Raw genomic sequence first — 13,910 nt, forward strand, 5'->3', positions numbered from 1 at the left:
ATGTGCTTAACAGATTGCAAGTATCTGATAGCCAGAGATCTGGACTCACAAAGAAAGCAACAAAAACGTATTACCGAAGCTGACAAATCACTTGAAAATTCCATCACTGCTAAAGGCAAAAGTAAAACTTTTTCCTACTTAATTGGCCCCCCTTTCAACTGTTTGTTTTTTTTTTTGTTTTTTTTTTTTTTTTTTAAAGTAGAAACTATGAGCTGATCATGAATTTTAAAGATTACAACTGATATACGAGGAATTTGACTTTGAAGCACAAGCTTTGAGAACAGGAAGGTCAGCCTAGAAAGACAGTTAAACAATCCAATCCTGTCTTCCAACCAATTGCCTTCAAGCTGTCAGCTCTGCAGTTCCTTTACAATTCCAAATAAAACATTACAGGAATATACCAGAGCATAGCCAGGCTCAAAACTTAAAAATGTCTAAGGTAAGGCTGCTCAAGCAATCTTTTTCTGTCTTCCTAACAACACATGCAGCTCAAGCATGTCAAAAGAAACAATAAAAATGAGAATTTGCTCTCACGGTAATACCAGAAGGACTTGGCAAGGGAAGCAAAGAATAAAGGATTCTACAGGTACTGAGCCAAAAAAGGAAGACTAAAGAGAGTGTACCTTCTCTGACAAACAAGATAGGAGAACTGGCGACAACACGCATGGAGAAGGCTAAGGCGCTCAATAATTTTTTGTCCTCAGTTTTCACTGGCAACCACTTTTCCCAAAAGCTTCAGCTTACCTCTGCTACTTGAAGATGACGACCTTGATGACGAATGCGATGAGGAAGAAGAAGTGGATGTAGTGCTAGAAGATGATGTGGATGAAACGGATGATGATCTGCTTCTGCTACGTTTTCTTTTCCTTTTTTCTTTTCCTTAGGAAAACACAAGGCAAAAGTGACACGCCTGCAAGTAGCTACAAAAATGATTTCACAGAAATTAAACATAGAGAAAGCGTATTTTGAGGAGGGTTCTTCTTTTGTTTCTTTTTTCCAGTGTGCCACAGTCTGTTATCATTAGCAAGTGTCTACAGTAAAGATGACAGTTAAAGACGGTAGCTGACACAGAGGATAACACGTGGCGCACACAGCACCGTGGCTCTGAAACTGACCAGCTGTGCCTACCTCGGACTTTCAGGTCCTCTGCAGAAGCTGCACTGAGCAGCCTGCCTTTCTCATCCTTCTGGTTGTCCATACCTAGTGAGACAAAAGCTTGGTCAAGAGCACCATCTCCAAAAGCCTTGGAGGAGAAAAGAAAGAGGAGGGGTGCGGTGAAAGAGGAAAGGCGAGAAGGCATAAGACCAGCCCCGCCAAGCACCCGCACAGAGCGCATCACACCACGGTGAAGCAAAAGTTTAGCCTTCCATCCTCCTGGAGCAGGAACGTGTGCCAAGACCCCGTTTGTGCGTAACCTTCGAAGATGTCACTATCATCGCATTTACAAAAAATTTCTCGCCAAAACGACTACAAGCCGTCAGCACATGAGGAGGCCACGTTCCGCGAGAGCGAGGAGCGATCCCCGGCCTACGCAGCGTTGAGGCCGCCGGGACGGCTCCAACCGGAGGGCCCCGGCTCCCCGCCGCCATTTTCTGCGGCTGCCCGGCCCGCAGAGCCCGTCGCAGCACCGCACTTACCGGGCCGGCCGCGGCGGCAGCGCGGGCCCCGCTGCGGCTCGGCGCTGACCCGGAAGGGCTGGCGGCGACCAGGGGCGGGAGGCGGCGCTCCCCGGCCCGGCGCCGCGTCACGGCCCGCCCACGGCAACGCCTGCCCGCCGACGGGATGCACGGCACTCTGGAAAGGTGGTAACGTTATTTATTATGACCTTATTTTTGCGTGTACAGTTATGACGTTAGGCTAGAAAAATGCCTGCATTGTAGTAAGAGATACTCAAACAGTTACAAACGGTCAGTAACTACATAAAAATACACCGTGTGCTGATGTAGAACAGCTTTTGGTTTACTCAGTACGACATTATTAAAAGGTTTTTTGGTATTTCTCATGCAACGACAGAATCCTTCCCTGGTAATCATGCTAGACAACGTTTTTCCCTAACCTTTGAGATGAAATTTAAAATGCAGTTCACAAGTAGTAAAAATCGCTGAGAATCTTAACACAAAACTCAACTATTGTAACTGAAGAAATCAGTTTAAATAAGATCGCCTTAGAAAAAAAAGTAATTTTCTCGATAAATTCATTATAAAACAGGCAGTACTCCAGCGGGGACATTTCTGTCACCCAGGGTGAATCATTTGTGCTTCAGAATTTTAAAAGGAACATTCATGGCAAAAAGATAACGCCAACACAGGCACAGCCTGCCTAAAGCTGAGCACGCTTCCAGCATTGGCCCGGCAACACAGTAACACACACCCACGTCACTACGCCATCACCAACTCACCAACAGATAGAAATGGAGTTCTAATAGTACTTAGCTCTTTTCATGCTCAAAACTCTTCACAAACATTTAAATAGTCCCAACACTTCCACAAGTATTGTTATCCCCATTTTATACTTGGGGTGTGGAGGCAGAGAGGTCTGTTATTCATCCAGATACAGAGTGCGTCCTTTCCATCCTGCTTCAGTTCTCCAGGGTCTTTAACCTTTCATTTTACACTTCACACACTGGACAGTCCAAGCACCTGCAGCTGACACCACTCGGTTATCCCTTTGAAAGTATCAATTGATACGAAGTCCACATCAGAGGCTCAGAACCCATGTCCCAGGATATCCAATATCTTTCAGACAAGCTTTCTCTTTCTGTAATAAAAAGTATTAAGGACATGAAGCCAAATTCTCTCCGCTACGTGGAAAAAATGGACTGTAAAGTCAGTCATGGTGGTGATACAAAAGAACAAAATCGGACCTTTATCATCTGTCCAGTCACTATGAAAACTCCTGTGTGCCCATCATACACAGACGTGGTGCAACAAAAAGGACTTCCAGATGTGCTACCTTACTGTGATGTACAGATCACTAAGGCTTCTCTCCCACTCCACCTCCAAATTTGAAAATATTTGTCTGATTTGCACTCCAGAAACTGCCTAGCAAAGTAAATGCCTATAGCAATGAGCTTCCAGATATAAAATACTGTATTTTTCCCTCATCTTAGTGTCAGTCAGCAAATCATATTTATCATTCTGCACAGAAGTGGCATTTTCCATTTTGCCACATTGGCCATCTTGAATTTTCTACCTTACACCTTGGGGTCTGTGCCCCATTTTGGTTTTTATTCTGCCTGATTTATTCTTACTCTAAATCCAGCTTGATTTCATGCCATCCTTTTCAAAAGCTCCAGCTTTGTTTTGCCAGTTGGGCTGCAGGAGCAGTGGATAATATTTTGCTGTTTCACTACCTGATCTGTAAGAAATGAGACACAAAATTCTGTCACTTCTAACAACAAAATGACTGAATGTGCAAAATTACATCCATCCTACAAGCACCCAAAAGACTTTAAAAAGGCACGTGTGTTCTTTGCTTCTTGTTGCTTGGTGCCTGATCTTGGCATTCTTAGTGTGTCTCCAATAAACCCATAAAATGCAATTGTTCCCTTGCAATATGGAGAGAACTTAGGATAAAAATGAAGATCTTCCAAAGTATTTCATAGTTATCAGTAATTGCTCTGCAGCTCTCACTCCTTTCAACAAATGCTCAAACTGCACTACTTGTGAGACTTGAGTTCCAACAGGAGCTTCATTCCCTCATCTATTTCCCCCTTCATTCCCAAAATTCCAAATTTCTAGGGAGAACAGTGCATGTTATCTGAGGTTTTTCCCAAACAGATATCCAGAGCTCTTCCTGCCCCCTGTAGAGCTGGTTGGCCCAAAGAGTGCAGCTGGAAGGACAAACTGAAGAATTTTGTCCCCTTTCTTCCAAGAGCTGGCAGCTGAGTACCTTATGGCCATATCCTGAGAGGTGACAAGGACATACGGCTACTTTTGACCTCAGCTGGGGACTGTGGATGTTGATCACCAGTGGAAATCAGTCCCAAGGCACTAGGCAGGAATGAAAACGATGTTACCACAACCGTTTTATGACCTTCTGTACAGCTGAAATATCAGGCTAGAAAAGTAAGAGGCATTGGTATTTTGCTCTGGAATTCCTGGTAAAAAATACTTTAACAACAACAACAAAAAAAAAGTATGCAAGATCCCTGACAAGTGTCTGGCTGAACCCCCTTCTCACTGCTTCAAAAATTCCAGGAGATTGAGGGCTCATGATACATTGATTCAAGCTAGTATTGAAATGTTTCCATTTCAGACAAGTGAAATGTGCACTGGTGTGAGTAGTGGAGCCCACAGGCCTGCCTGGGCTCCCAAGGGCTTATAGGAGAATTTTCATCCTAAGTCACTAGTCCTGTGATGTGAGCCAAGCATTCATACCCAGCCCATACTGAGCCTAGTCAAAGCACTGGATTGAATGCATGTTCACATCAGACTGGTCTTACAGCTGCCTTGAAGCTGCAGGCTTGAAAAAAGGTTAAAAAACAAAGGCTGATGTTTTAACAGTTCATTATCTGTCACATGGTCCAAGAGCCTTGAAACACATGAGTAGCTGACAGGTGGCAATTTACTATTGCATGGCTAGTAATCACCAAGAAGGCATTTCATAAAAATTAAAGCAGTCACACTGATTGGATACTTTTTTCTTCACAATTCCTCCAGATCAGTTAAATCCACAACTACTTTCAAAAACAGAGTGTCATCTCTGACGTAGGTATTCTTTGTGTTCTCCAGAACTGTGTGTGGCACAAAGCGTGGACAACCAGAGGCAATATTCATTTCTCCATCTGGCCTTTTGAAACTGCTGCTATTGGGGTCAGCTTTAAAGACTTCCACAATGTGATTTTTTTTCCCAGTTTGATCCAAAAGCATAAGTGTAACTTTTTGCTTGAAGGGCCATGGCAACAGTGAGTCGAACTCGCCTCTCATGACAACAAAGTAGAGTGAGACATGTGTTCCCTTGCCTGAGCCGTCCCCATTCAGATAGGCTCTGGCACACAACCTGTACCCACAGCGGCTGGTGTAGAAGGGCTGGCTGAAAATGGAGAGGACACGACCTTCCATTGCTTCTTTTTTCTTCATCTTGTAGTCTGTGATTTTCCAAATTAATTTCCCGTTGTAGCACGTGCCTTCCAAAAGCTTAAATCGTTCTTCGTTTTTATTGAGCTGTGCTTTGTGAATATTGATCTGGAGATCATGTTTGCTGGACTGACTTTCCAAAACAACTGGGAAAAAGTAAAATAAAACTGTCAAAGAGCAGCCAGACATGAGCTGACAATACGTAAGAACAATACTGAGTACAGACTGTTAACTACAGCTGTTAACCTTTTTTTCTTCCAATTGTAGTTGCAGCAGGTAGTTGAATAAGGAAAAACACTAACTGCAAGCCACACCTAGTGTCTGACTAGGGACACAACGACTGCTACCATCACAATGCACCAGCCTCACCAAACCCAGCACTCTGGCCCTGCTGTGCCTCAGGAATTCAGGAGCTGGGCCCTCTGGTGACACTGAGGAGTAGGGGAACGTGGGAGGATGTTTGTAGCATTGGTTGGTCATAGAAAGCCCAGAGAAGAGAACCTTTTTTGGCTAAGAGTTGCAACTGACTGAATGCAGTATTAGAGCCTGTACTTAGTCACCACAAAGATCCCAAAACCCATGCAGAAAAGAAGGAAGTCCCAACATACCTAAGCGCTGATCATATGTCTCCATAAGGGCAATCTTCTGTTTCACACTTTCAATTGTGTCAAACAGGGGTCTCAAGTCTAATTTACTTTGTTGCTGGTTTGCCATCTGTATTAGCTGTTTCACCTGCGATTCCAGTCGTGCAGACTTATCCAGATGACTGGCAAGAGCCTTCCAGTCAGTGCCATAGGAAGAAGGTGGGAAGAGGAGACAAGGACATTTACAAAAGCAGCCATTTCATTCAAAATAAAGAAATCTTTATCATGTGAGCAATGCCAACTAGACAGTGCAATCAGAAGTACTGTGCTGCCTCAGGAATGTGTCCAACTAATCCCTCCTTTGGCATTTACCAGCTGAGAAGCCATCCCTCAATTCAGATCAGTTCATGCTGCTTTATTTCATTCAACTGATGATTCAAATTCACACCTTCCTATTTTCCATGGCGATCTGGCCATGAGTATTTATACAGTGCTTTTTGCCCTGATTAGATACCTAAACTTCTTTATTGGTTACAACACAATACTGTCATTGTAAATAAGAGTGGCTTGGGAAGTGTCTGGGAAACAATATTTGTTACTGTCTTGCTATTAATGACAACTGGAAAAACATACTTTATACTGCATGGTTTAAACTGCAAGAATGCAATTGGCCAAAAAGGAAAAAAGCAATGTGTCACTCACCTGTGTGCTTACCATCAAATTGCTATTTTTACCAAACAGTTGTGTAAACTGTCTGAATTCTTTCTCACACTTTTTAACAGCCTCTGCTAACTGCTGGATTTTAATCTCTTTACATTCCAGGCTCTTGTACAGATCAGATATCTAGAGATGGAAAAGAACAGAATAAAAGCTCCATGCACAACCAAAATGCACAAGGATTAAATTAAAACATGTTATGGTACAGGAGAAAGTAGAGAAGTTTACAGTGTAAAGCCTCTAAGTTAGCTGGATAATTCAAAATTCAAGGATATGTGCTGTCAAATACTGACATCCCTGCATCTTAAATCTGACTTATTATTGCCCAGCTTGCAAAGTGAGATTTTTATAAGCCACAAGTCGGCAGGAGGAAGGAGGCAGGAGGCTCTGCATTGCTCTGTGCCACCTCTGCAGAGGGGATGACTTTGGCACCCCAAGGCTCCTGAAACGCAATCTGACTGGCCTCTGAAACCCTCAGATGTTCTATCCACAAACTTGGCATCAATTGCAAGAAGTCAAAAGCAAATGATGTAAGCAAGCGATAGCAACAAGGCTCCCGTTGTGTCTGATGGAGAATACACATGCCTGAGCACAGACAGGTTTCCAGCTAATTGCCTGACTTCAGTAGAAGAGCATATTCTGACTTCTGAGGTAAGCAAGGACAATAAAACCAGTCTTTTTAGAATGCATCTAAGCTCTAACAGACAACAAATGCAAAATCTCACATAATCTCCCAAACTGCCAAGAACTGTTGAAGAGTGTTCATTAAATACAACTTACTTGTTCTTCCAATCTAGAATTCTTGTCTAAAATCTGCAGCATGTGTTCCCGCAGGGCACCATTTTCATGTTCAGTAAGTTTTCCTCTTTTCACCTTAGTGAGGCCGAAGGGGAGTGAAAGAACAAAACAATCAGACCCACAGATTTTTGAAGCTGGTGGGTAAAAGATTTATTGATTTCAGGATTTAAAATGTCCCCTCTGTGCATTGGAAGTGAGGGAACGACAGTTCTGGTTCTCTGCTGTAGCGTCTTACTAAAAATGGTTGTAAAAGAATTAAAAATGATTATCTTGATCTTATCTTAACTACTCTGGTTTGGGAGACAAATTTCTAGCGCAAGCAATGATCTATAAAACATTACCTTTATAAGACAGCCATACTGTTTATATGGGCAGTCCACTTCAGTCTCAGGACACACAGTATGATGCTTTTCAATCTGCGTATATTAACAAAGAAACTTGTAATGAAATAAATATTAAGTACCTTATTGCACTGATAAAATCTAAATACCTGCATAAGGAGTGAATAGAGGCCAATGTCATGACTGATTACATAAAGAGGAAAATGAATATTCAGGATCAATAAGCAAGACAGGTGTCTTCCCACACTGCAATACCAGTGCTTTGCAGTGACCGAACACCTCGCTTGTCAGATGGGACATACATCACGTTTAGGACCAAACAAAGAAAATACTTAGAGTGATGAAGTTTTATTGGTGTGAGCCAATGTAGTCTGTGATGTGAGTTTCAGTTTTCAGTGAAGCGTACGATTTGCTGAGTTGTTGCATGTGAAAAAAATCCTCATACCTCCTTTTTCAGAATTATCTGTGAACAGTTTTGGAGACAAGGCATGGGATAATCAGGACAGTCATTTTCCTCATGATTCTGGGGAAAAGGAAAAACAAGGCAATGGTTTGCATTTTTGTAAAACAGTATTCATAGAAGTAGTTATTAATTCTGGCATGCAAAAAGTAATCATAAACACACACACACACAAGCCCCACATCATGTTTTTAAGAGAGTAAGAGTAAATGGTGTTACTTAAAGCATTCTCGTTTTTATTATGCTTTCTTCTTCAGCTACTCAGCCAAGTTTTGTTTCATGAGTGGTAAAACCCCACTGCAATGATGGAAACGTTTCACTCAGCAATATTAAGAGGCAAATATATGGATGGATTCTAGGAAATGCTTTATGATCTTACCTTTATGTTAATTAAAACCACGTATTTATTACAGAACTGACACATTTCTTCTCGAAATTTACAGTGCTGATTCAAATGATCTTTCAAATCTTTCCGAAGGATTTGATCACAACATCCATCATTAGTGCATTGCACGCTTTCAAACAAACACTGCTGAAGATGTTCCTGCAAGATATAAAAGCAAATTAAACCCCAGTATGACACACAGAAACATCTGGCAGTCTGGTGACTGCAAAATTGCAAAAATTTGAGGAGTCCTCTATAGGATTTCAACTTTTCACTCAAATAGGCCAAAATGGCCATCACGTTTTAGCAAGTTTTCCAGAATCAAGCCTCTCATTACGCCTAGGTGTACAGAAATTAAGGACAGATGCTGTGGATATAGTAAGGCCATCTCCGTGCTGTCACAGCTCTGGACTTCTGCTGGCCTCAGGCTCTGCTGAGCAGCAAGGCGGTGAGGTTAGGCTGAGCACCAACCTGCTCACCTGTCTTGGGTATTTCTCCCCATTTCCACATCACCCTGCACAGACTTCTGATGTGAGTTATCCTTGCTATTTTTATAATATTTAAATTCCTATATCATTATTTTTTCATTATTATATAGAAAACCTTCACTATAGTCCTCCTGAACTTGCAAAATGACAGATATATTCGCAGCATATACAGCAAATGGTTCTTACCAAACAAATGAGGCACAGCTGGTAGAAGCTTACAGCCCTGACATAGTATTTGTTACTCAGTGTATAACTAAGAGACAGACTATGTACTCAAGCCACATTGCTACAGTGACAAAAGTCTGAAGACAACCACTGAAATTTAGCTTGTGACACACAAAGTTCACATGAAAATCAAAGGCTTAAAATGTGATTGAGCCAACTAACCTGATACCGCCCCAGAATTATTTTTGAATTGCAGTCAGGGAAGTTTTTGCAGAACACGTACAAGTTGAGAACTTCTCTTTTACAACAGTTGTCTTTGAATACCTGTAAAGGAATGGATGGCAATGATGCTCAGACACCCTGTCAATAGACTCTGAGAAACAGCTGTGTAAGCAGAAGCAAGTGAGCTCCCTGAGCAAAATTCCAGTCTTATTTAGGGATCTTCCTACACAGAGCATTATACAGCTGCTCTGTGCTGCACTACTGTCATAAGATTTCCACAGGGCAGCAGACAGTGAGTGAAAAACAGAATCACAAAGACAGTCCGATTACAATTTTGTCTGAAGAGCAGAAGAGGGAAGAGACATTTCACTGGGAAATTCATTCTGGCAGGATCAAGTAGGCAGCATACTTTCAAGCCTTGGCATATAAACAAGAACAGATAAATGCATTACAAAAATCAGGTAGATTGCAAAATAAGCAGCATGAAGAACTTGCCTTTTCCTCTAAAAAGTTACCAAAAAGCAAACAAACTCTGCAGGGTTAATGATATATAATAGAAATAGTTAAGACAGCAAATTATAACCAAGTCAAAAATTAAAGACAAACAAATAAGATCCCCCAGAAAGACAGGGGATTAAAAAGTGCGCCAATAAACTCTCATGGTAAAATAACGTATAAAAATCCACCATAAAAAATATCAAAAGACATGAGAAGATTTAAAACTCTGTGAAACTATTTGATAGTTTACTGGAAATACAGAGGACTAAACTGAAATAACCTTAGAATGTGAAGTATAAAAGCAAGTTTTAGCTGTACATCCAAATCTTTTTTTCTTCACTTTCAATCAGCATTGCTTCATAAGACAAAAGCTGCTCTGCCTCTGGGGACAAAAAGGCTCAGATCCACCTTGTTCTCGGCTGTCCTGCTTTTTTTCATGCAGGTGGTCTCTGCATGCACAGCCACTTACCTCGTGCATTTTTATTGTTTCTTTGTCGACAGGACATGTGGGTACTGCATTCAGTCCTCTAGATTAAAAGAAGAGTTGTGTTAACCCACAGAAGATTTGATTTACTTGATTTACTTTTCAAGATTGGGTTATGCTAGAATTCAACTGGCATGGATAATGGAGCAGTGACTTTCAATTTGTGGTCACAAAATTGTAAGGGACAGCTTTATCAGCTGAGCGTTCAGAAGTTCATGGACGCAGATGGAATCTCCCCAGATCACTGAGGTGGACATTGTAGCTGAACCACTCTCAACAATCTAATGAAGGTTATGGGGATCTGGAGAGGCTCCTGATGGCTGGAAGCTGCACAGTATTATACCCAGCTGCAAACAGGGCAGGAGGAGAAGACCTGGGAAACTATGGACCTGTTGGCCTAGCCTGGAAAAACTGTGGAAAAGATTGTCCTGAGGAATATTGAAAGGCAGTTAGAGAACAAAACTGTTATCAGGCATAGTCAGTGTGGGTCCATCAAAAGAAAGTCCAGCCTGAATAATCTGAGGGCACAGATTCTTGATCCATCTTAAATTTCCTATGTTTTAGTCACTTTTATAACAAGTAATTTAAGTCGGAGATGGTTTAACAAGTTAAATCTTATCTGCTGTTCCTATGTCAAAGTGATATTTTCCGTGATATGAATCAACAAAATATCATACCTAGAACTTATGTAATAATTAAGTATGGAAGGAGTGTGAGTTGTCTATGTCCCATTCACATGGGATACCATAAGAATCAAAAAGCACTTTGGAAAGGCTTTGTTCTAGCAACTACACAGCCACTTAGTCTGCTTAGAGCTCTGGGAGGTTATTAAGCTGCAACAATGAACTTATAACAGAAAGCAGTTTGTCCTGTGACTGTTAATAAGATGCCTTTTAAATTAAGGGGGATCTTGTCACTCTCTGGCCATCTGCTTCTCACAGATATCATATCTGAAAAAATCTGTGTGCATTAAGCTGAGCCTCTGTTTAGTACAAGTAGTGCAGTCCTTGTTAAAACAATAAAGGAAGACTTAATGGCCCCTGTATTAAAAGAAGTCCTATGATAAGAGTTGAGAAAATGCATATTGAGGCTGTTGTGCATAGGGAGGCAACCGAGAGGGGGAAAAGTGACAAACATAAAGCATCTAAAATCTGTAAAAAGTAGAAGCAGTATCTGTTCACACAGTCCAGCTTCTCTGCTGTCGTCCTGGACACATGCACACAAAACATTTGATAGGTCTGCCGGGTAAGCTTATTTACAACTGCAGGTGAATCCCAAGCAAACGATGACAACATCCCTCTGATCTCACTGTAGTTTTGGGTAATATTAACATCAGTTCAAGGACTCCACTAGAAGTAAAGAAGTTACATGGAACCAAATGAAACTAGCCTTAATTTAGCTACTGGCGCCAATAACATGAAATATTAATGCAAAAAAAACCACCTGAGTAGTACCAATAACAGAAGGGCAAACCAAGATACTGTCCCACTCAATAACGTTTAAATTCATTACGTTTAAAAGTTTTTCGTATGCTGACTTCTATGCAGTTGCCAAAGCAATCCTATATTTCTCACCAGCACCCTGTAAGATCTTTAAAGACACCTTAAAAAGACTGAGCACACAGTCATTGAGTCCAGAAGTCTTCGCATCGACTCTCATACAACGTGTTACCAGAGAATCACTGTTATTATGGAATTCACTGTTGATTTATGGAAGGTGCCAACTTCTGTTTAAGAACAGGACAGGGAGCCTGTAGATACAGGAAGGAGTTTGTACTAACCGCAAAGTGAGAATGCACTGCTGGCAAAACCGGTGCCCACATCCTGTCTGGTGGGGATTGTGAAGGACTAAGTGGCAGTAGGCACATTTGTACCGGTCCTCTAAGGTTTCCACAAACTTGTAGTCAGTGTCGGGTTCGAAGTCCAGAGAAACAGCACTAGCAGAGTTCTGGCGCATAAAGATGCCCGAGACACCAGTGAGCTCGTCACAGGCCATGGAAGCCACGCTGGAAAATCAAACATGGGAAGAATCTTGTTAAATGCTCACCATCAGTCGCTTCACCTCCGCTATAGCCTGCGGCAGGCTGCCATCTGTCTGAGGGTTTCAGTTTGCAGAAGGGTCCAACAGATTTCAAAGGGAAATGTGGCATCAACTGTGGCAGTACAACAGAATGCTCAGAGGATCCCAAGATGATGCTTATATGACAAGCATTAAACACACACTTTGGAAAGAGTTTTGGGGTTTGAGAACTATTTCCCAGAACAGGGAATTTTTTCTCAATTTTCTTGCAGGAACTGTTAGCCTAAAAAAACCACCAAAATTTAAAGCAGGCACATGTGGGGAAAGCAGAGGCCAAGTGTTGGCCCTAAGGTCTGCCAGGAAAGTCTGTGCTTAACGTGGAACCCTCCCACACAGTATCATAAATTCACTGCACTGGTGCAAACAAGATAACTTTGTGGTTATGGCCACGAGTACACACAAAAAAAAAAAGAAAAACAGGAGTAGAGGGATTTTACCTTCAGTTTAGGTGTTAAAAGACCCAAAGCCTCTTATCTTGTCATCCTTCTATTTCCGGACGATCATTCATTTATAATAGTAGACTATAATCTCATTTTTTCCAAAATTTTACTTAATTATATGTCAGTTCTTGGCTATATTAACCTTGCCTGCAAAAAAAAAAAAAAAAAAAAAAAAAAAAAGAAAGAAAAAGGAAGACTGCAATCAGAAACATGTCATAAGTTTTTTTGCTCAACCTATTAAAGCTCAGAGACACCTGATGAATGCAACATTAGTTTTCTAATAGGAAAAAAAACAGCAGTATCTGTTTCCAGCTCTAACAGTCACGAATCTTGAGATTCGCCACAGGTTCCTTCAATCTTACAGTACTTTTGTGAGAATAGCCAAAGACTTCAAGCTGCTCAGGTTTTTATTTCTTGTAGCTTTGCCGTCAGAGGACATTTAAACTGACAGGATATGTATAAAAGCCAAGCTCATCAGCCACAACCGTGTTCTCTTAAATAAAAGAACGTAACTCAAGTGTTTGATCTTCTGGTCAGTACCTCATTACTGACAGCACAAAACACAACTCACCGCGGAGGTGCTCAATTTCACAGCAGTACTTGAGCATGCTGTTTCCCCTTCGGGTGCATCATCCTCTCTGCCAGTCACCTGAGTCACTTTCGCTGGCAGTGGCATCTCACTAGGGCCTGACTCAGCTCCTGTAAGGTCACCAAGGGTGTCTGCTGTGGAAGCATGGCTGGCACATAACTACAACTTCACAGATGGCAATGAGCAGAACTGATACATGGCATATCCCATTCAGCTGTGGGCTGTTGGCTCACGGAAACAGTGGTGAGAATGGCACAGCACAGAGCTTGAAAGGTCATGGAGCAGCTGGGGCTCCGAAATCCTGCAGGCCAGAGGGAGCAGATGACTTGAAAGCAAGCCAAAGCACGCGATCAGCAGGAGCCAATCTGCTTGCTGTGGGCTTCATAGGGCACTCATCTACCAGCCTGCAGGACTGGATGTGGGGCTTCACTGATTTCATCGTCTGACTCTTTCTCCTCTGACAAGAGGTTCCCGTTTCTCTGATGCTCCCCAAGGAGCAATTTTTTTTTTCCCTCATGCCCACTGAGGGTGCAGGGAGGGAGTCTGAGGGGTTACCAGCAGCACAGCTTCCATCACAGGTGA

At 42.0% G+C, this 13,910-nt stretch overlaps 2 protein-coding genes across 6 annotated transcripts in view; one reads left to right on the plus strand and one right to left on the minus strand.

Moving 5' to 3' along the window:
* Window positions 1-13,910, plus strand: part of LOC146544893 (uncharacterized) — a 38,800-nt gene that overhangs the window by 12,132 nt on the left and 12,758 nt on the right. For 3 of the 4 annotated variants that reach the window (XM_085219308.1, XM_085219309.1, XM_085219310.1), the window contains exon 2: window positions 1-1,802. In XM_085219308.1, coding sequence (XP_085075434.1) covers window positions 1,424-1,802 — 379 coding nt within the window. In that variant the 5' untranslated portion in view covers window positions 1-1,423. Of the gene's footprint in view, window positions 1,803-6,484; window positions 7,031-13,910 lie in introns of all 4 variants that reach the window. The other variant, XM_085219307.1, reaches the window with a different exon arrangement.
* The window catches only part of TRAF5 (TNF receptor associated factor 5), a 23,247-nt gene continuing 10,464 nt past the window's right edge, over window positions 1,128-13,910 (minus strand). For both annotated transcript variants that reach the window (XM_085219293.1, XM_010706738.4), the window contains exons 2-13: window positions 12,737-12,886; window positions 12,001-12,225; window positions 10,206-10,263; window positions 9,239-9,340; window positions 8,358-8,522; window positions 7,964-8,041; window positions 7,519-7,593; window positions 7,160-7,252; window positions 6,365-6,505; window positions 5,687-5,855; window positions 1,638-5,224; window positions 1,128-1,200 (exon numbers count right to left, since the gene is read on the minus strand). In XM_085219293.1, the coding sequence (XP_085075419.1) occupies window positions 4,647-5,224; window positions 5,687-5,855; window positions 6,365-6,505; window positions 7,160-7,252; window positions 7,519-7,593; window positions 7,964-8,041; window positions 8,358-8,522; window positions 9,239-9,340; window positions 10,206-10,263; window positions 12,001-12,215 (1,674 nt within the window). In that variant the 5' untranslated portion in view covers window positions 12,216-12,225; window positions 12,737-12,886 and the 3' untranslated portion in view covers window positions 1,128-1,200; window positions 1,638-4,646. The remainder of the gene's footprint in view (window positions 1,201-1,637; window positions 5,225-5,686; window positions 5,856-6,364; window positions 6,506-7,159; window positions 7,253-7,518; window positions 7,594-7,963; window positions 8,042-8,357; window positions 8,523-9,238; window positions 9,341-10,205; window positions 10,264-12,000; window positions 12,226-12,736; window positions 12,887-13,910) is intronic.

The sequence above is a fragment of the Meleagris gallopavo genome, chromosome 2 (assembly GCF_905368555.1).
Source record: "Meleagris gallopavo chromosome 2, MGAL_WU_HG_1.1, whole genome shotgun sequence".
Taxonomy (NCBI): domain Eukaryota; kingdom Metazoa; phylum Chordata; class Aves; order Galliformes; family Phasianidae; genus Meleagris; species Meleagris gallopavo.